The 21,325-nt window shown below is 35.1% G+C and overlaps 1 protein-coding gene across 3 annotated transcripts in view; it reads right to left on the bottom strand.

Moving 5' to 3' along the window:
* The window catches only part of LOC150085963 (phosphoserine phosphatase-like), an 81,610-nt gene that overhangs the window by 7,740 nt on the left and 52,545 nt on the right, over positions 1 to 21,325 (bottom strand). For all 3 annotated transcript variants that reach the window (XM_090374309.1, XM_090374308.1, XM_090374310.1), the window contains exons 3-4: positions 20,378 to 20,512; positions 9,100 to 9,245 (exon numbers count right to left, since the gene is read on the bottom strand). In XM_090374309.1, coding sequence (XP_090230435.1) covers positions 9,100 to 9,245; positions 20,378 to 20,512 — 281 coding nt within the window. The remainder of the gene's footprint in view (positions 1 to 9,099; positions 9,246 to 20,377; positions 20,513 to 21,325) is intronic.

Genomic DNA, 21,325 nt, shown 5'->3' with positions numbered 1-21,325 from the left:
ACAGACTAATTCATATATACTACATGCTTCTGTATTACCTGATAATTTATATGCATCCCACACATATTTCTTCTCTGCCACAAGTCTCATCACTGAAACAGAAGTTAAGCTAACAGGTCTAAGCCTTGAACAGATACAGATTTAGTATTTCTTAGTTGGTATGAAAAGGCTAGTAGCTTCTATGGTTACTTCCTGAATGCTTTCCATTTAAAATTTGCTGTTGGTATTATCATCAGTTGGTCCACTGCATACAATTTAAAAACTGTCTAACAGCACTGTAGTAACCCTTACAAAAATAAAAGCCTTTTCCTTTGCTCTTGACAGTATTCACCTCTTTAATTAAATTCCACAACACTACACTCTGATCACTGCTGACTAGTGGTTCTTTTATTTGTAGATTCTTAATGCATGAATAATCACTGCTGATAATTAGATCAAGAATATTGCTTCCTCTTGTTGCCCCTCTAACATGCTGCCATAGAAAACAGTCATTCAATAACTCTACAAAGGTTTTGCTAGTGTGTGAGTAACAAACCCACCATTTCCAGTCAACATCTGAAAAGTTAAAACCCCCCCATTATAAGTCATTCTGATTTACTGGCCCACTCTGTACAGCTGTTTGGGTATACTCATTGCAGTCATTAGGCTTATAGCACACTCCTATTCTCATTTTTGTTTTCGCAGTGCTTATGTCACACAAAACTGGCTAAATATTGCGCTGGTCACCCATGTTGATTGGATGCACTGCTTAGATTTAATATGTTTCTTAGCTAAGAGCATAACTCTTCCACACTTTCTGTCCTGTTTGTTCTTCCTGTATACATTGTATATAGGAAGGACACACATGTTTAAATTCAACATTGCTTATGTCTGAATGACATCGATATCCCTATAACGTCTGCATTTGATGATTTAATCAGTACTTCAAATTCATCAAATTTATTTACAATGCTCCTAGCTTTAGTGTAAATACAAGCGTACATGCATATGTTCTTATTCTTAGTTACCCTAACACAGCCCATGTATATACTTGTTCCATGATGACCAACAGCAGGGCTTGAAATCCCTAACACTTTGCTTTACAGGCTGCTGCACATTCCAATAGAAGCAGTGCAAGGACCATTTTCATGTCTGCCTGCATCTCTAGTTAATCGTTAATCTCTGTATCCCTCAAGGCTAGCAGTTTTCTGATCCACCTATCACTCACTGCCTCAATAGCATCAGGAAATATTCTTGCACCCCTTTTATTTACAAGCTCTCATATAGGAAAATTAGAAACTGAAAAATCAGGCTGATCTCCTTATATATATATATATATCCAAGCATGAAAAAGCAAATATTAAATGTTATAATAAATATAAATATTATAATAAATATTAAGCAGTCACATAACCAATTAATGCCATCTAGGACGATTAAACATTACATCGGTCTGTATAAATATGAATATGAGTTAAGTTGATAGTGGTAAGAGTTTTTAAAGGTAAAATATGATATACTAGCTTATCAGACAAACCATAAACCATGGCGGGTACCCAACGTGACCTGGAAAAAAATCAATCTATGCCGTGACATAAGCAATAAATTATAAACATATATAAAAATACCATTAAAATGTTAATTATGGCAATAAGATACATTGAAAGGGCCTTTTTCGAGGGCTAACCCTTTCAATGTATCAACCATAATTAACGAGCTATCCGTTTCTGTAGTCATCGTCCAGCATAACTATGTCCAAATATATGTAAAATAGTAGTAAGTTAGAGCCAAAAGGTAGTGACGAGAATAAAATTTTGTAGTAAGTTAGAGCCAAATGGTAGTAATAAAATTTGTTAATTAATCCCAAATTTAGCAGTAAGCTGGCAAGATGACTGTTAGCCCGACGGATAGCCAAAATTTTAAATTAAAATTATAGAAAGAGCTATAATTATTGTTAGGCATATGTGCGTAGTTGATAGTAAATGCAGTCATGGTAGTCTAAGCAAAAAATAAAAGTGTGAGCTATCGCTAACCAAGGCGAATTTTAATGGTATTTTTATATATGTTTATAATTTATTGCTTATGTCACGGCATAGATTGATTTTTTCCAGGTCACGTTGGGTACCCGCCATGGTTTATGGTTTGTCTGATAAGCTAGTATATCATATTTTACCTTTAAAAACTCTTACCACTATCAACTTAACTCATATTCATATATATATATATATAACCATAGAAATAAATTAGAATAAGAATGAATTAAAAATAACAATAATGCCAGCAGCATGGCAAGACAAGAGCAAAAATAGTCAAAATTAAACATAACAATCAAACCAACAGGGAGGGAAGATTGGTTTGGTTTTTTTTTTTTTTAGGAGCATTAGCAACTACGGCCATATTGCTCTGGAAATATGCGGTGGTCATTCGCTGACCTTTCTGCATCCTCCGTATTTGGTGGTGACGGGCTCGAACCCCGGTCTAATCAAGAAGGGGAGGGAAGAGAGGGATAACAAGAGTAAAAATATTGCAGCAGAAACTCTCACTCTCTAAGATAATTTAGAACATCTAAATGTAAGGATAATAAAATAATAATTTAATAAAATAAATAATAAAATAAATAATAAACAGAACTGCAATTTGGGAAGTACAACGTCTACAGAAAGGATAGACAGGATAAGAAGGGGGGTGGGGTTATGCTATTAGTTAAGAAACACATAAAAACCAAGGAAGTGAAGCCAGTCGACATCGCTGGACAGTGCAGTGTGGAGTCAGTTTGGTGTGACATAAACATTGGGAGATCAAAATTGAGAGTAGGAGTGTGCTATAGGCCTAATGACTCTGATGAGTATAATAAGGAACTGTACAGGGAAATAGAGTGGGCCAGTAAATCAGAGTGTCTTATAATGGGAGATTTTAATTTCCCAGATATTGACTGGAATTTGGGGGCTGGTTACTCACACACTAGCAGGGCTTTTGTGGATTTATTGGATGATTGTTTTCTACATCAGCATGTTCGGGAGGCAACTAGAGGGAGTAATACTCTTGATTTGATTATCAGCAGTGATTCTTCATGCATTAAGAATCTGCAGATAAATGAACCACTAGGTGGCAGTGATCACAGTGTGCTGAAGTGGGATTTACTCAAAGAGGTAACTACCATTAGGGGTAAAGGGAAGGGTTATTGCTTCCATAAAGGCGACTACGATGGACTGAGACAGTATTTAAATTCTATACAGTGGGACCAACTGATGATGTTACCAACAGCAAATTCAAAATGGGAAGCATTCAAAGAACTTATCTTGGAAGCTACTAGGCTTTACATACCAACTAAGAAATATTGTTCAAGGTTTAGGCTAAAATGGATGTCAGATGAACTAATGAGGCATATGGCAGAGAAGAAAAATGCATGGGATACATACAAATTAACACATGACACAGAAGCCTATGATAGATACAAGTTGATATGCAACCAAGTTACAAAGGAGGTTAGGCAGGCGAAGGCAGATTACGAGAAATCCTTGGCAAGGGATGCAAAGAAAAACAGCAAAGAGTTCTTTACTTATGTAAACTCTAGAAGGAAGGGGATGAATCAGATTGGTCCACTTGATATTGATGGGTCAAGTGTTGATGATCCTGCTCAGGTAGCCAACAAACTAAATGAATATTTTGCATCGACATTCACACATGAGGAGTTATTCAGCGAGGGGAATGCCAGAGGTGTATTCAACTCTAGCAGTAAGCTACAGAATCTTCAAATAACTGGAAGTAAAGTGGAGGAGAAACTGTTGAAGATAAACACAAGAAAGGCACCCGGGGTGGATGGGATCTATCCAGTTATATTAAAGGAGGCAGCAAAGGAAGTAAGCAAACCCTTAGCCATAATTATGAGAGCTTCCTTGGACTCAGGGGAGGTACCCATAGACTGGAAATGTGCAAATGTGACCCCAATTCACAAAGGGGGATCAAAGGCTGACACAAGTAATTATAGACCTGTGAGTTTAACTTCTGTTCCAGGAAAATTAATGGAGGCACTGGTTAAAGAAGCACTGCAGGATCATTTAGACAAGACTTCAGTTATAGCTCAGACACAGCATGGTTTTGTTAAGGGGAAGTCTTGCCTGACCAACTTGATTGGATACTATGATGCAGTCACAAAAGAACTGGATGCAGGGAATAACTTTGATATTATATACTTGGATCTTAGAAAGGCTTTTGATACTGTTGCACATGGAAGACTGCTACACAAATTGGAGCAGTGTGACATTGGAGGCAAATTGCTGCTATGGATAAAGGGGTGGTTGAGGGGGAGAAGACAGAGAGTGGTAATCAATGGACACTGCTCATCGTGGACCGATGTTATTAGTGGAGTCCCTCAGGGCTCAGTGTTGGGTCCATTATTGTTTTCTGTATTTATAAATGATATTGATGATGGTATATCCGGCTTAATGTCCAAGTTTGCAGACGATACAAAGGTTGGCAGGGTTGTCAAGGACACTACGGACACTATGCTGCTGCAACAGGATCTGGAAAGGTTGAGCAGATGGGCTGAGAGGTGGCAAATGAAGTTTAACATTGACAAATGTAAAGTACTACACATGGGAAACAGCAACCCCAGAGCAACGTATCAACTCTGTGGTACTACACTGACAGTGGTAGAGAATGAAAGGGACTTAGGGGTGGTTGTGCAGGCAGATATGAAGTTCTCTGAGCAGTGCAGACGGGCTGCAAGAGTAGCTCATGGAGTATTGTCAATGATATACAGGAATTTTGCCAGCAGGGATAAGGAGGTGATTATTCCATTGTATAAGGCGATGGTCAGGCCACACCTAGAGTACTGTATACAGGTCTGGAGGCCTCATTTCAAGAAGGATGTAGAGCTGCTGGAACGAGTACAGAGAAGGGCAACAAGATTAGTGAATGGAACAAAGGGGTGCTCTTACGAAGAAAGGCTTAAGTTTTGCAAATTACAGTGTCTGGAGACTAGGCAACAGCGAGGTGATCTGATAGAGGTGTATAAAGCCTTGAATGGTTTAAGCATGCTCAATGCTGATGGGATTCTTCCTCTAGCTCAGAAAAATCACCTGAGAGGGCATAAATTCAAATTGAGGAAAGACAGATGTAGGATAGATGTGCGGAAATTTGCCTTTAGCCAGCGGGTGGATGGTTGGTGGAACAGACTTCCATCCCTTGTGGTGGAGGTTGATAGCCTAAATAAGTTTAAGGCTCAGCTGGACAGGTATTTTGAACGAACAGAGGGGTGAAGTGGAAGTGGGTTTTTTTTTTTTTTTTTTTTTTTTGGCTGATGCTGCATAAGCTTGCTTTCTTGCATCAAATGCCTCTACTAATGCTAATGCTAATTCATTAAATTTCGAAAGCCAATTAAATAGAAATTTAATGGCACCCCTCTGACGGGCACCAGGTTCAAATTTATGTGACATATCACCAATAGAGATGTAAACCACTACAATAAAATAAAACAAAAATAAACCAAAAATAGACTGACCATTATGCCCCATCTCAACAGAGGACCACAAGGCCAATAATGATCAGGGAATCGCTGCATTTCGATTGCTAGACAAATCGCCACAAAGACAAGTCGATCGAAAGATCAGTCCGCCACCTGCTCCCCAGTTTGAACCGATATCCCTATAATGGAACATCTAAATCCTTACATTTAGATGTTCTAAATTATCTTAGAGAGTTTCTGCTGCAATATTTTTACTCTTGTTACCCCTCTCTTCCCTCCCTGTTGGTTTGATTGTTATGTTTAATTTTGACTATTTTCACTCTTGTCTTGCCATGCTGCTGGCATTATTTTTAATTTTTATTCAAATTTATTTTTATGGTTATATTTCAAGCATCATGTAGAGGAATATGCTTTTTGCTGCCTCTGATGTTTCTGTACACATTTTTATTTTATTTTTAGTATGAAAGATTCAGTTTCCAACTATTTTAAATATTATTCAAATATATGTATAATATATATATATATATATATATATATATATATTATGAATTTTTTCCTTTGTAACAATTATCACCTTCAATCTTGCAACATTTTTGACAACACACACACACACACACACACCATGGCAATGTGCATTCTACACAGCTTTCTGTAAGTAAAGCAATTTTTGGCAAGCACAAAATGGGAAGGAGATGTTGAAACATCCACTTCTTCAGTTTGAAGACATTATATAGAATATAACATTATAGAACATTATAATATAGGCATAGAATATGACTTCAGTTTGTTTCATTTGGATCTACAGAGGAGCTACACTGGAGTCCACTACATGTGTATTTGATACATGTAGAGATGTGAGTAATAGAGAAACATTCAGACATTTGACACTTATAATCTAGAACCATTAGGTATAAAATATAATGGAGGCATAGAAATGCATTACAATAAGAATAATGAAAAGAAAAGAAAAAAAAAAAAAAAAAAGGAATTAAAGAAAAAGAAGTTTCAAAATAACAGTTGCAGAAAGGATTATTCACCAGCAGAGGGCTAATTACACAAGAGAGCCTGTTGTGCTTTTCAGCTGTTGTGTGTTAGCAGGACTATAACTGCTAACATAGCCTGTAAGTCTGAAAGTAGTTTTTTTATTATTATTTCATCCCAGAAGTCAGAATTTGCCAAAATGTAAAATGTCTTTTAATAGTGTTATTAATTCTTTGTAAAATTCTTATCAGTATTAAACAGCTTCTTAAAGCTGAGAGGCACCCTGAAAGAAGTAAGCTAATATCTACATTCAAAATATATTTTCAAAAAAAATAACATTAAAAGTTCCATTTTCCTATTATGTTGTACATAGTGTTCGTAAATACCCATTTGGTTCCCTGAACTTCCCCAACCTTTCAACCTCAGTGATCTTGGCAGGTGATTTATTCCACTCATAGTCAACTATTCATTGGCTAAAGGTAAGTGTCCTGAAATCCAGTCTATTGGCACTCCTTTCAGTTTATATTTATGTCTTCTGGTTCTTCTCTACCAGTGATAATATGCAACCTTCAATTATTTTACTCATCTCCTTTAGGATTTTCCTGTTTGAATTTTTTTACTTTCTAGTCCAGCAAATGTTTTAATTATTAGGGCTGACTATGGTCCTGGGATATATCATAGATACATTTAAAGATCTAATCCATATGTAGTCACAAGTACACAGACTGTTGTTAACTGTTTGTATTGGTTTATCTACTACAATGGTTCCCAAACTCTTTTTTTTTTTTTTTTGCCCCTCAGGACCTCTTGAAAGCTGCTATATATGCTAAAGTATTTAAAAATACTTATATCAAATTCAGTTTTAATAAATTAAAAGGCAATAGTTAATTTTATGTTTGAGAACTTCTGATCTACTGCAGCTTACACATAGAAGGTTGTAACTTACAACCTTCTATGTGGGATGGTGGTCTAATCCTACATCTGTAACTTTTACATGTGTACAACTGTGCTCTTTTGAACCTCCCAAAATCCACTGTGATAGTGTTATTCAAAGTTCATGAGGCTATCCACCCCTTTTATCATTGAGGTGATACCTAAATGAAAAAAAGTGTGAGGACTACAGTATCCTCACAAAATGTTTTCAACAAACAATGAAGAGTGTAATTCGTGCCTCGTGCATATTACTGTCATCGTAGCAGGTCCATCAGTACATTAACTACTCATAGAAAGCTGCATAGCCTTGGGTAATATAGGGCATCTACAATTAAGCCCAATATCATGGTTACAAGTGAGAAATGCCATCTGGAAGGATGTCTTTCCCAATGTTTTCAGCCTCTAGAAAAGTGGTAGACGACATAGTGGATTCTAGAATAGTGATAAATAAATACAGTGCTGTTGTTTTTTTTCATAATTTAACAATAAATTAAACAATCATAAGAAGGCCCAAATCTGTAAAAGAAGTAGTGCCTTTGCATTATTTCTTTTACATGCTATGGAGTCTCAATTTATTACTGTTATATTGTTAAATTTATATTTTTTTTACCACAGAAGAAGAAGGCAAAAGTCTGCAAAATATATAGTTGTTTAATGTATCATTAAATTAATTCAAAATTGTGAAAAACAATGTAGTGTAATATGCATATTATCATGTTGTTTATCCCTACATTCACTATGTCTTTTATGCTATGGAGTGACAAATCTTACTAAACAATGTTTCATTCCAGTGGAATGAATTGGAAGAGTGTTTCCTGTTGGAGTGTATCATCAACTGTGCAGTTTGATGGTAGCAGTCTGATGATACAGGGCTGTTTTAGCTAGTTTGGATGTGGTTCATTGGTGGTAATACCATTAATTCCACAACCTACTTGGTAATTTTGGTCAAGTGTGCACTATCTACAGTGTATATCATTATATCATCTAGTGCTCTACCAGTACTAATATAATTATATAATAGTGGATTCTGCTTCTTACTGTGTCTTTTATGCTCCAATTCCCTCAGGTATCCAAAGGATAATTCACCAGGGAAGGCAAGCAGTTGTTCAGCATCCTTTGTTTCTAGATCAGTACTCAGGAACTCACTCTAGTTTATAATACAGCCAAACAGACCAAAGGATATAAGCAATTCACAGACACAATATTATTTTTGTATGGATGCAGTTACAATCTTTCTGTATAAGTTGGTACACTGATATTAATTTTAAATCAGGTGATTACAAGACATGCTATGAATTTCTCTGATCTTTGCACTGGTAACCCATATGCTTTCTGGGGTCCACACTCTCTACTTCTAATAAAAACTACTTTGGTCTTGTTAACTTATCAGTGATGTTTTGGAGCCCACCATTCAAATTTATTTTGGAAATCAAGTTGAACCGCCACAAAATTAATTTTTTGTTATAAATACAAACTTCTTTATTATTGTTCAAGAGAGAGACCACAGACATATGAGATACAATACAATGAGTAAATAATTTAAGGAAATAAATTCCATAAACCATGACTGTCTTTTCTAAAGACTATATATAAATTAGAATTCATTGAAATTAGTTTAAAATATGTCTGAATGGTGGGGTTTCTGTGTGAAAAAATAATTTTCTGTGTAAAAGGAGATCTTCTGAAATTAAAACAGAGTGGTTAAAAAAAAAAAAAAAAAAAGAGTATAATATACATACCATTGAAGTAGAATTTTAATCTGTTAGCAAATATGTTCTTTACAGGAATCCCTAAGGCTTTTGCTACAGGCTCTATAATAGTTTGAAATCCCCCAGAAATAAGATATACAGGAACACCTCTATTATGAAGAACTCTCACTAATTCCCTAATAAATGCCACATGGAAGAATAATTTTTTTCAGAAACACATTACAATAACATATTAATTATTTAAAGAACTGTATGCTTTCCTCATAAATTAAAAAAAAAAAAATTACTTTATGAATGAGTTAACTGCATGGTTTTCAGAAATAAAAAAATTTAAATGTTTTTATGGAAGAAATATAATATTTATAATCCCCCTAAAATTGGTTAAAAAAGTATGCAAGTAAAATTCGTTTTAAGAAGAGGCTTGGTTGCATAGCATGTTAAGTTTATTAATTTTACATCAGTTTATGAAATGAAGGAATTTTAGATGTAATCTAATGTTATATGAATCATCAACTTTATGTTATATGAATATAACATTATGTTCACATAACATAATGTTATATGAATCATAATGTTGTATGAATCATCAACTACTATAAATGCACAATTCATCCATCTCTCATATGTTAAATCCAAATACAAAATCTTAATTATGTCATATTTGGAGAGCTGGTCAACAAACAATTGGTTAACAGGACAGTTGGTCAACATGACTTGATATATTACAAATATAACAGAAAACAGTGATTAATAATTAATTTTATTTGTTTTGTTTTATTAATTTCAAATATAAAATACAGAAATAAACTAATATAACATGACAAAGTATTTGCTGCAATTACAATTATGAGCAAGTTTGAATTGCAAATATAATTCAAAGGTAATTTTTAGAAATATATAATAAATAATGAATGGATTGCAGCTTATTATTGTCAGACTAAAATTTCTCTTCAGATCTTAAAAAAAAAAAAAAAAAAAAAAAAAGAAAGAAATAAGCAATAAAAAGTGAGACAGGGACGTCCAATCCCTGGTACATCAATTTGATGCAGTGTTTTATTTAGTGTACTTCTTATGTTTACTGTGCTAAAAATGCTACATTCACTACCTACTCTGGAGTTCTTCATAGAATTGAAACTTTCATTAACACAGTATAGTTATGAGAGTTACTTTTTTATGATTGTTAAAAAGCATGGAGTACCTGTTCAAGATTTTTGCTGAGTGGGAGAACAGAATTTCTACTTTATTATTGCTACAACAGTGTTAAAACATATTTAAATACATAAAATAATAGTAACAATAAAAAATAATAATAAATCTACATTACCAGTTTAATTCTAACATAACGAAACAGGCCTACGCGCTCTGGATTCATTAAGAAATTTATTATAGTTACACACAGAGCGTACAAATAAAGAAGAAATATATGAGCTTTCGGCTATATGGTAGCCTTCATCAGAATTAAAAATACATGAATGGCAGTTGGAATGGAGATGTGCACTGCCAGGTGCGTGAGACGCGAGGTTTAATTGTTTGTTGACGTTTGTGGCTGTGACGCATGATGACGTGGCCAGCGTTTGTCCAATGATAGAACTACTGACTCTGTGATCGGGTTGACTTGGCAACCACTGTTCCTGTTCAAGGATTTATCCGAAGATTTTATATTTAACGATTCCAACCAGGTACGCTTTAGGTAATGGTGGGATCTGTCTACCAGTTTAATCTGTCTATCAGTATCAGTATCAGTATCAGTTTAGTATCTGTCTATCAGTTTAATTCTTTTTACATAACACAAAATACCTGTCACTGCTACTAGCAACTGTATGATACTGCATATTTTTGTTGCCTAAGTGAAGTCAAAATGCTAAGTTACTGAGCAATAGTATTTTGAGTTTTTTAAAATTTAATCCAATCTTAGTGAAGTAATTAATAAAGATATGATTGTGAGGGGGTTAATGATAGATATTAAGGATATACATACTTCATTAAAATGATGGTACACATATTTTATTGTATGTGCAGTGGTCACTGTCAATTCAGAAATAACCTTTTTTTTTGTTTGAATGTTTCTGTTTTTATTATACGGGGAACAGATACTATCCTTATGGCAAACATTGGAGAGTTTATGCTAAAGGCACATACATCAACATACTTCGTATTATTTTCAAATGCACTCTTCATTTCATTAATTTTTATCAACAGAAATTAATTCTGCTTTTCGGTTGACAGATTTTAACTAGCAAGCTTTTATATAAATAAAAAGTTTGTACTCTAGATGATTAGCAGTCTTTCTGCCAACAAGCATATTCTCCCCCTAAGCTGGCTTCCCCCTCCCCCACTAACTGCTTTCCTTTTTTTGACTTCTCTTTTGCATGGATATATTTCAAGAGAAAAACTGTCTTTCTAATTAGATGGTATTGCTAACCTATTGTCTTCTGACTAATGTTTACTGATTTCCTGGCATTCTGGCCTGTAAACACCTTTTCTCCCCTCTGATATAATGGGCATTGAATGTGCCTAAATCTGCCTGGAATGTTTTTCAAACTGAAATCTGTAGCAGTTTATATGCAGCTGCATATGAGTGCTACTCAATGAAATTGTTTTATGTTCGATAAACTGCAAGCATTATAAAACCTTGAAATAATGTCAGTGGGGGGGGAACTTAACTGCTCCGGTCAGTAATATTATAACAATAGTAATTACAGTGCAACCTCAATATAACGTAGGTGTGAGGCAACAACTCTTTGATGCCCATGTTATAAGCGGAATTCCATTATAGCTGAAACAACTTTCTTTCTTTTTTTTTTTTTTTTTCCAGTTTTTTTTTTTTTAACATAAATTCACTTTAGTACATAAAGTATTTATTTACTAAAGTGTAAAGTAGTGTTTTATGAGTATATAGACTAAAAGACAAAGTATTAAAGGTTATATCATTCCCTTTACATTCTACTAATACACAATGCTGTTATGGACTTGCATTTTATGAATCCATTCTGAAATAGTCATGTAATTTAGTTTGTCAGAACTGATGACCTTAACAATGGTCAGAGGCAATAAATGAAGATGTTCACCATCACTCTGACATTTTAACCATGCCATCACCTCATTAATGTTTTCAAGCACTTTGTTAATTTCTAGTTCTTTTTCCTTAAACAAGTCATCCACATTATCTTGTGAGTATCACTGGCCTTCTGTTTGTCGGTGCCTCTGTAGCCAGGTGGGCAGGAGCAGCAGTGCGTAGCACACACTTCTTGATTAGACCGGGGTTCAAGCCTGTGACCACCAAATACGGAGGATGCAGAAAGGTCAGGGAATGACCACTGCATATCCCCGGAGCAATATGGCCTTAGTTTCTAATGCTCCTAAAAACCAAATAACAAAAAACAACAACTTCTGTTTGTCGATTGCCTTGTTTCTTTCCTCGCCCAAGTAACATGTCAGTAGCCCTTGTGTCATTAAGCTAAATAACAACAACAACATCAAGTAACGTGAAACTGATGCTTCTGCATCCACCTCAATCCAAGCAGCCAGGTCATTTGTTCCATGACTGCAACCAAGTATGTTATAAACAGCCTTTGCTTCTTGTTCTGAAAATGTTGCTAGCTAGTTCAAGGTTATTATTAGTGATCTTGTCTTTTCCAATACATTTTTAAATTGTTGTTGTTGAGATTACTTTCTTCCACACTAACCAGAGGTATATTGCTAAAAAAAAAAAATAGTGCCGGAATGCTCGTCATAAAAAACATAGTACCGGAACGCTCGTTCTCCAGAAGACTATGTGACAACGCCACATTGACTGTACAGTAACTGAATCAGACTTCAGACTCACGGTTTATAGAACAACCAGTTCTAGCATTCACCTCATGGTAAATCAAAATGCAGCATTCGCATGCATCACAGTATATCTCATTTGCTGGATCTCTTTATCTAACACATTGTACTTTAGTAAGAAACGTTCAAGTTTCATTGTGAAATTTATATTTTTGTTTTTAAATAAATTTTTAAAGAAATCTATTAATTTTAAAGATTACTATTAATATATATTTTTAATAGCAATAAGTAAAATAGATATTTCTTCCTCCCCTTTGATTATGCCATTGTTTCGTAATATTAGGTGTATAAATTTAATGATTTTCTATCATGACATTTAGAAAAAAGTACTGGAACATCGTTCCGGTGCGTTCTGGCCCGAATGCACCACTGATGCTAACCCGATATTGTAGAGCAACATCTTTTGGTGTTGATATTTTCAGAAGTTCTAGAACTTGAATTTTCTGAGTTCACGACACCAGCAAGTAGCGCACCACAATAGTAGGCTTTGAAGGCTTGAATAATGCCCCGATCCATTGACTGAATTAGTGCAGGTGTGCCGACCGGGTTAGCTGGGTGGGTAAAGTGCCTGCCTGGCAACCCAAAGGTCGCGGGTTCGAATCCCGCCTTGGGCTTGGATCAAAGTACTGCAAAAACCTTGGGAGGTGCATTATGGCCACAGAAGCCGATGTGCCAACAACTACCAAAAAAAAAAAACAAAAAGTGCAGGTGTGATCCTTGGCAAAAATGCGACTCTGATCTTGCCATCTTTTGATTTCAGGAAATTAGCTGCAGGATGAGCTGGGCAGTGATCAAATAGTAACAGCCTTTTCTTCGTGTTTTTTGGAAAGCAAGTGGCATCTCATTGATGATATAAACTCATTTTCAAACCATGAAGCAAAAATATCACTTGTCATCCAAATGTTGGAGCTAGTTTTATAAATCACAGGGACTTTGATTTTTACCAATGCAAATGTATTGTAATTGGGATTTACCAATGGCTTTAGCTTGTAATTTCCAGTCTTTTTGCACACAGTAACACAGTAATTTTCTCTTCGTTAGTTTTCATGTCAGCTTTCTTGGGTACCTTTTTTATATCTAGTGACTTGTCGGGGAGAAGTTTACAGTACAGTGCTGTTTCATCACAATTGTACAGCTTTTTTTCTGTGAATTCACTATCTTGAATCACATTATGCTGAAATTCAGGAAATGCTTCTGTGTTTCCCGAATGTTTCCTTCTACGTCTGTTGTAATGGCATCAAATGCAGATTTGCCTATTAGACTAACCTGGGATGATATCCCATGACGAACCTTCCATCTCCAAAGCCACCCTTCAAAAGCTTTAAATGTCATCATCTCCAAGTAGCTTATTTATTTATTTATATATACACATTATGAAATTTAAGTTCTTGGGTTTTCAAAATTACTCCATTTGTTGGCACTACTTTACTAAGCTTCTGTAGAAACCACTCGTATAAGCTTTAGTCCACATCACTGTTTTCACAAAGTTCTTTCATTTGGAGGCTTACTGCATCTTCTATGGAGTCTATGAACAAATGAAATTTTTCTTCCTCTTTCATTCAACTACAGATTGTTCCTTTTGGAATTCCACTCACCAATTTTACTGCATTTTGTTTCTCCACTCTATAACTCTTTTGATTATTTTTAACTTTTCTTCAAATGTATATTTTTTTTCTTTTGGTGACCATTACTTCAGTCTTGCTGATTTACTAATTTTGCCATTCTGATGCTCTGGAATTTACCGTGTTTTGAGAAAATTAAATCAAACCAAACTGTCCAGTTTATTCTAATGCCGAAGTGAAGTCACATGATCTCTCCATAAATCACTTGTCATTTCATGTGTATTTTTGTCTAGTTCAGTCCTTAGCAGTTTGTGCTACTCTAACTGTAACTTCTAGTTGAAAAAAGGATGTCGTGTGCTGTTTACAAAAATTTACTTTGTAAGTAATGTAATGCACTTGACAGATTTTAGCCGTATTCCCTGTGGATTACTTGTGGGGTCCTGTTTGTTATTTCCTTACCTCCAGAAGTTAAAAACAATACAGATATTATTGAAAGTGAGTATAACATAAAAATTCCATTTTTAAATAATGTCCTACATTTGATATCAAAAAGTATTGATATTGAATACTTATTGAGTAATACTTATATAATACTTATCGATATCGAGTATTAACATCACTCTTGGAGTGATGTTAATGCGGGTAATTAGACACTAAGATGGTAGGCTCATTGATAGAAATGCAGAAAAGATGCAGATGATATTATTTAGACCATTTGAGTGTGGGGCTCTGTTCAACAGAACCAGTTGAACATGCTTGTGGCCCTGAGTACTTTGAATATGTCACTGACTTACCCTTTCAGCAGTTTGCTTTCCATGTGAGAGAGAGAGAGAGAGAGAGATGTTTGTTCATGGAATTTGAAATTTTTATTAAACTAACTTTACATATAAATGCTTTCAGTAGAGTCTGTCATTACTTCCTATAGAATCGTGCTAGTAAGCAAAGTTACTTAAAGCTAACTTATAATAAATACTGCTATATTTCTGAAAAGCATATTTGTAAAGACTAGGAATTTAATATTTTGTGGAAAAGGGTGTTCAATTTTAATTAGGTATACCTCAAAACATGACATTATATCTTAATTGTTGAAAGAAATTAAGAAACTGTATATAATTTTTCAGGAAACTAATATTTTGAACTGGACTGCATGCTGATAATTTGGAGGCATTGTGTATGCACAACTTAAAAGTGGGAATTGTGTTCACTGGTAGTGACAGACTAATACATGCATTATAAAAATGAAAAATTACAAAGGTGAGTTATTTTTCTTTTTAAATCAAAATGATTTGAGTTTTGAACAGTTGTACAAAAAAATGCAATACAAAAAATGATTAGGAAACTTATTACATAAAGAACAGAGATGAGTTTACAATAACATAAAATAAATGCAGAAAAAACTGCTGGAATTAAAAAGTGAAATTCATTTGATCCAGTAAAATTTTAAAACAATATCATTTTGCAATATACAACAGAGGTGGACTGTATTTGAATAACCAAAAGTTATGAGAACAGGATATTTTTGTTTAGGAAAAAATTCACTATAGTACTGCAGTTTAATATGACTTTAGAGTTATGTTTGAGAATGCTTATTACTGTTTAGCTTAAACAGAAATATGCAATCACAGGAGTAACACTTTCTAGCACATGCTTACAAGCAATAAATCTCAGCCCCTCTTCTACAAGTCAAACTGCAGTGTGAATAAAATAAATAAATAGCACATAGATATATTGATCAAGGATACAAGAAATTAGCATTCTGTTTACTAAATTAACCATATTTAGCAGTCACACTGGCTCTTGAACCATGGTCAACTCATATGCATATATTACTGCATTCCCGAGTCACTCAGCTAGTGTGTCAGTGATAGTGTCAGGTCTGTAGTGTGATTAACTTCATAGAGCTGCAGTAAAATTATCAAAAAGCTTTAGCTGCTTATTATCACTGAAACATGAAATGACTTTAGAAAGAATGGCAATAGTTTCCCTGGACAATAAATTAACTATTTTAAAAAGAAATTATCTAGCAGGAGATACTGTTGTGTCACATGTGCCTAATAATACATTTCACCAAAAATATAGTTTAATCTTTTAAAAGTGGCACAATTCTATGTTTTGAGGATTGATTCAAACAGTATGTTTCATTAATGTACAATTGTCGTAATTTTTCTACTACATGCTGCCATCTGTTATCTGTGTTTCCAACTAATTATAGACACTATTTATAATTAGTCCACCTCAGGTGACTTTTTTATGTTTAACTTCAGAAATTTCTCCTCCACTTTGCTCTTCGTTATTACAAAATCATTTAGCTCCCTGTTAGAGTTTAGTATACTTCTGTCCTCTCCATACAGAATTCCTAATGTGTGATTGTAGATGCAGAATGCTCATTCAGTTTGTCAGCTATGTGAGCAGGATAGGATTATCAACCGTCAAACCATCAAGTGGCCCAATCTGATTCATCACATTTCCTTTAGAGTTAACATAATTAAAGAAGTCTTTGTTTCCCTTGGCAAGGATTTCTCGTAATCAGCCTTCGCTTGTCTAACCTCCTTTTTGACTTGATTACAGACTAGCTTATATCTGATATAGGCTTCTGTGTCACTTGATAATTTATATGCATCCCATGCATTTTTCTTCTCTGCCATGAGCCTCAATAGTTCATCTGACATCCATTTAGGTCTTAACCTTAAACAGTATTTCTTAGTTGGTATGAAAAGCCTGGTAGCTTCCAAGATTAATTCTTTGAAGGCTTCTCATTTAGAATTTGCTGTTTTTAACATCATCAGTTGATCTCACTGTACAGAATTTAAAAACTGTCTGAGACCACTGTAGTCACCTTTATGAAAGCAAAATCCCTTCCCTTTATCCTTGGTGGTAGTTACATCTTTAAGTAAATTCCACATCAGTACACTGTGATCACTGACATGTAGTGGTTCCTTTATCTGCAAATTCTTAATGCATGAATAATCACTGCTGATAATCAGATCAAGAGTATTACTCCCTCTGGTTGCTCTTCAAACATGTTGCTGAAGAAAACAATCCTCCCATAAATCCATGAAAGTCTTGCTGGTGTGGAAGTGACCAACCCACAAGTTCCAGTTAAAATCCCTCATTAGAAGACATTCTGATTTACTGGCCCACTCTATTTCTCTGCACAATTGTTCATTGTAATCATTAGAGTCATTAGGCCTACAACACACTCCTACTCTCATTTTTCCTCTCCCAGTGCTTATGTCACACCAAACTGACTCAACATTGCACTGTCCACCCATATCAACTGGATGCACTTCCTTAGATTTTGTGGTTCTTAACTACTAACAGCATACTCCCTCCTCCCCTGTCTGTCCTTTCTGTACACACTGTACTCCCCAAATTCCAATTCTGCACTGCTTATATCTGTGTGACACCATGTCTCCGATATCCCAACAATATATCTGCCTTTGATGTCTTGACCAGCACTTCAAATTCATCAAATTTATTTACTATACTTCTAGCATTGGTGTACATGCAAGTATACATGCACCTGTTCTTACTCTTAGTTACCCTAACTCGGCCCATGTATTTACTTGTTCCACAATGACTCCATCAGGTCTTGAAATTCTCAGCAACTTGCTCTCTAGGCTGCTGCTCATTCCAATAGAAGCGGTGCAAGAATCACTTTCACCTCTGCCTGCAGCTACTGTTGATCTTTTAGTCTGTGAATCCCCTCCCAAGCTAGCAGTTTTCCAACACCCACCTAACACTGCCTCAATAGCATCAGCAAATATTCTTGCACTCTTTCTATTTAAGGGTATCCCATCCCTGTAGAAGCAGTCTCTCCTGTTAGCAAGTACAGACCATGCTGAAAAAAATTCTACCTAATGAGCCTTGCACAATCTCTCTAGGGCTGAATTGATTGACAAGGCTCTCATCATATACTCCCTCCTATCATGTCTGAGCAGAACTGTAGACACTTTCAAATTTAATCCTAACTTGTGACTTTTGAAATAATCAAATAAATAGTTTATTTTTATTTATTTATTTTTTATTTTATGTTTTTTTTTTTTTATTATATATACCGTATTTCCCCATGTATAAGACACACCTTAATTTTGGGGCCAGAAATTCGAGAAAAAAAAATGTATTACATAAAGTTATTGAACTCAAGTTTTATTCATCACAAAATTCATATAACTCCTCATCACTGTCAAAACTCCCATCCAATAGCTTGTCCTCATCTGTGTCTGATGAAGAATCACTGTCTTCATATATTGCCTCGTACTCAGTTCCATCTATGGCATTTGAAATGCCACACTTCTTAAATGACTTGACAATGATCTCAATCTTGATATTATCCCAGGATCTTTTCACCCAGGTACAAACTTCTCCTATAGTTGGTTTCTTCACTCTTCCTGCTGGTATCAAATTGTCCCCAGAAGACTTCATCCATTGGTTCCATTCGTCTCTCATGGCAGCTTTGGAGGGTTTGTTAATACTGACATCAAGTGGTTGGAGCTGGGATGTCAAGCCTCCAGGTATGACGACAAGTTTTGTTTTTTGCTCTGCAGCAATCTTCTTTGTGTTTTTTGTTATGTGTGGCCCGAACTGATCAAGCACCAATAGGGCAGGTTTGCGTAAGAGCCCACCTGGTCTCCTGCTCCATACTTTCTCAAACCAGATCGTCATCCCATCCTGATCCATCCAACCCTTGTCATGAACGTGGACAATCACTCCTCGAGGAATCTTCTTTTGGCATTGTTTTGTGTTTGAAAATCAGCATAGGAGACAGCTTGGTTCCATCGGCACAACAAGCTAGAACAACTGTATAATGGCTCTTTTCATGTCCACTTGTTTTCACAGTTACAGTTTTCACCCCTTCTTATCAACAGTTCTGTTACCTGGGACATCAAATTGAAGGGGAACTTTGCCCATATTTGCAGTTTGTCCCAACTCAAACTGATGTCTTCCGACATTGAATGACAAAACGATGAAATTCAAGGACCTTCTACTCATAGCTTTCAGGCATCTTTTGGGAAAGTCTGGTGCGTGTACACATGCTTAGTCCATTCCGTTTCATGAACCTGAAGCACCAATTGTGTCCTCCTTTGAAATCAGTAACTTCTTTTTCATCAGCAATTCTTCTTGTCTCATGCTGAACCATCTTTGTGGACACAGGAATTCCAATTGCCCTTTGCTCTTCAATCCATATCTTCAATTCCCTCTCTAAATCAGGCCATTTTGCTGACTTGCCTCTCATGGCCTTCTTCTGCCGTGGCGTTTTCAGTAGGGTTTCTTCTTCCCATAGCCAGTCTCTCAGTTGGAGGAGGACCAAACTTACGATTTCCATAAAAAGCAGCACGATTTCCATTCACTTTTCCAAACTGGATCACTTTTAACTTGAATTCAGCACTGTACAAAAATCTTTTCTTAGCCATTTCTGGGCTAAGAAATGGCTAAGATAATATACCTAAGATAATGTTACCTAATATACCGGTAACAAGTGCGAAACAATGAGCGCAAAGACAACAAGTGCGAAAAAGCGGGAAATGCAAGTAAAAAAATCTACAACCACTGTATAAGACGCACCCAGTATTTCAGACCCCAAATTTTTCGAAAAAGGGTGCATCTTGTACGTGGGGAAATACGGTATATATATATATATATATATATTTTTTTTTTTTTTTTTTTTTTTTTGGCTAGTGCAACAAAAGTCTTGAGCTTTCTTGCATCATATGATTAATATTAATGAACTGAGAGCTGCAAACCCTAGTTGAAAGCTTTATGGAATCCAATTTGGGAAACACTGTTATAAGGTAAAATAGTTATTGCTAGTTACATCACAATATAACTGGTATGATAAAATTTGGCTACTTGAAAGTTCAAAATAGTAGTGAAAACAAAAATTTTCATATAAAAAAAAAATAAATAAATAAAATTACTTTATGCCAGGAGTGAGTCGTGGAGGATTACAGCGCAGATAGTCCTCTAACATAGACATACTTGGCTGGATAAGCTCCAGTCGCCTGGTTAAAGCTTCACGAAAAGTTAATCCACCTCTCATTGCTTTAAGTGTCCTAAAGTTTTGAGAAAGTTTTGAAAAGGAGGTTTGAGGAAATATATAATATAAATATAATATATAATACTGAACCTTACATAAGTATATTTGCTACCAGAAGGTATATACTTAGAGCAATTCTTCTCAAACTACAGGGTGCAAGAAGCACTGATTTAGAGTAGGCTAGGGCATCATCACTTTCAAACTTAATTACATTTATAAATAACTTTTTGCTGGAAGTAATTTAAGTGTATTATAACTAGAACTAGTAGTTTCCATAAAATATTACTAAAATTTCACTACCAGTGTGTTCACTAATTTTAAAAAGAACACTGTTTGGTAGGTAGGGAATAATGGTTATTTTTAATTAATTACATTAAAACTGCATTTGCTTTAAGGCCAAATCTGAATACAGCTTTCATCTGTAAAAAATCACCATTAATAAGAATTCCAAAGTAACACAGTATAAGGAATAAAAAATATATATATATAATGCTGAATAGAATTAAAAATATAACTCCAATTTTAAGTGCATCCTTCTCTGGACATCATTACAAAATATTCTTAGTTGCTTGACCAATAATAAGGACACTTCATAAATGCAACCTTCACTTCTACAGTTACTGAAAACAAGCTTTGCCTTAGAGGCATGATGCCCATTTGATTTTTCAGAAATTCAAAGCTGACAAAACTGCCCAAACCGCACAACCAACGTTAGAGACATTGCTAAAAAATTTAAAATCATGTAAACTATCCTTTGGCAGGGTGAAGGCATGCATATGCATCATCATTTAATAACAGGACTCTGTTATAACATGCTCAATCATTTCTG

This window comes from Mastigoproctus giganteus, chromosome 5 (assembly GCF_048544385.1).
Source record: "Mastigoproctus giganteus isolate SK-2022 chromosome 5, ASM4854438v1, whole genome shotgun sequence".
In the NCBI taxonomy this organism is placed as follows: domain Eukaryota; kingdom Metazoa; phylum Arthropoda; class Arachnida; order Uropygi; family Thelyphonidae; genus Mastigoproctus; species Mastigoproctus giganteus.
This window is presented reverse-complemented; position numbering and strand designations above follow the sequence as displayed.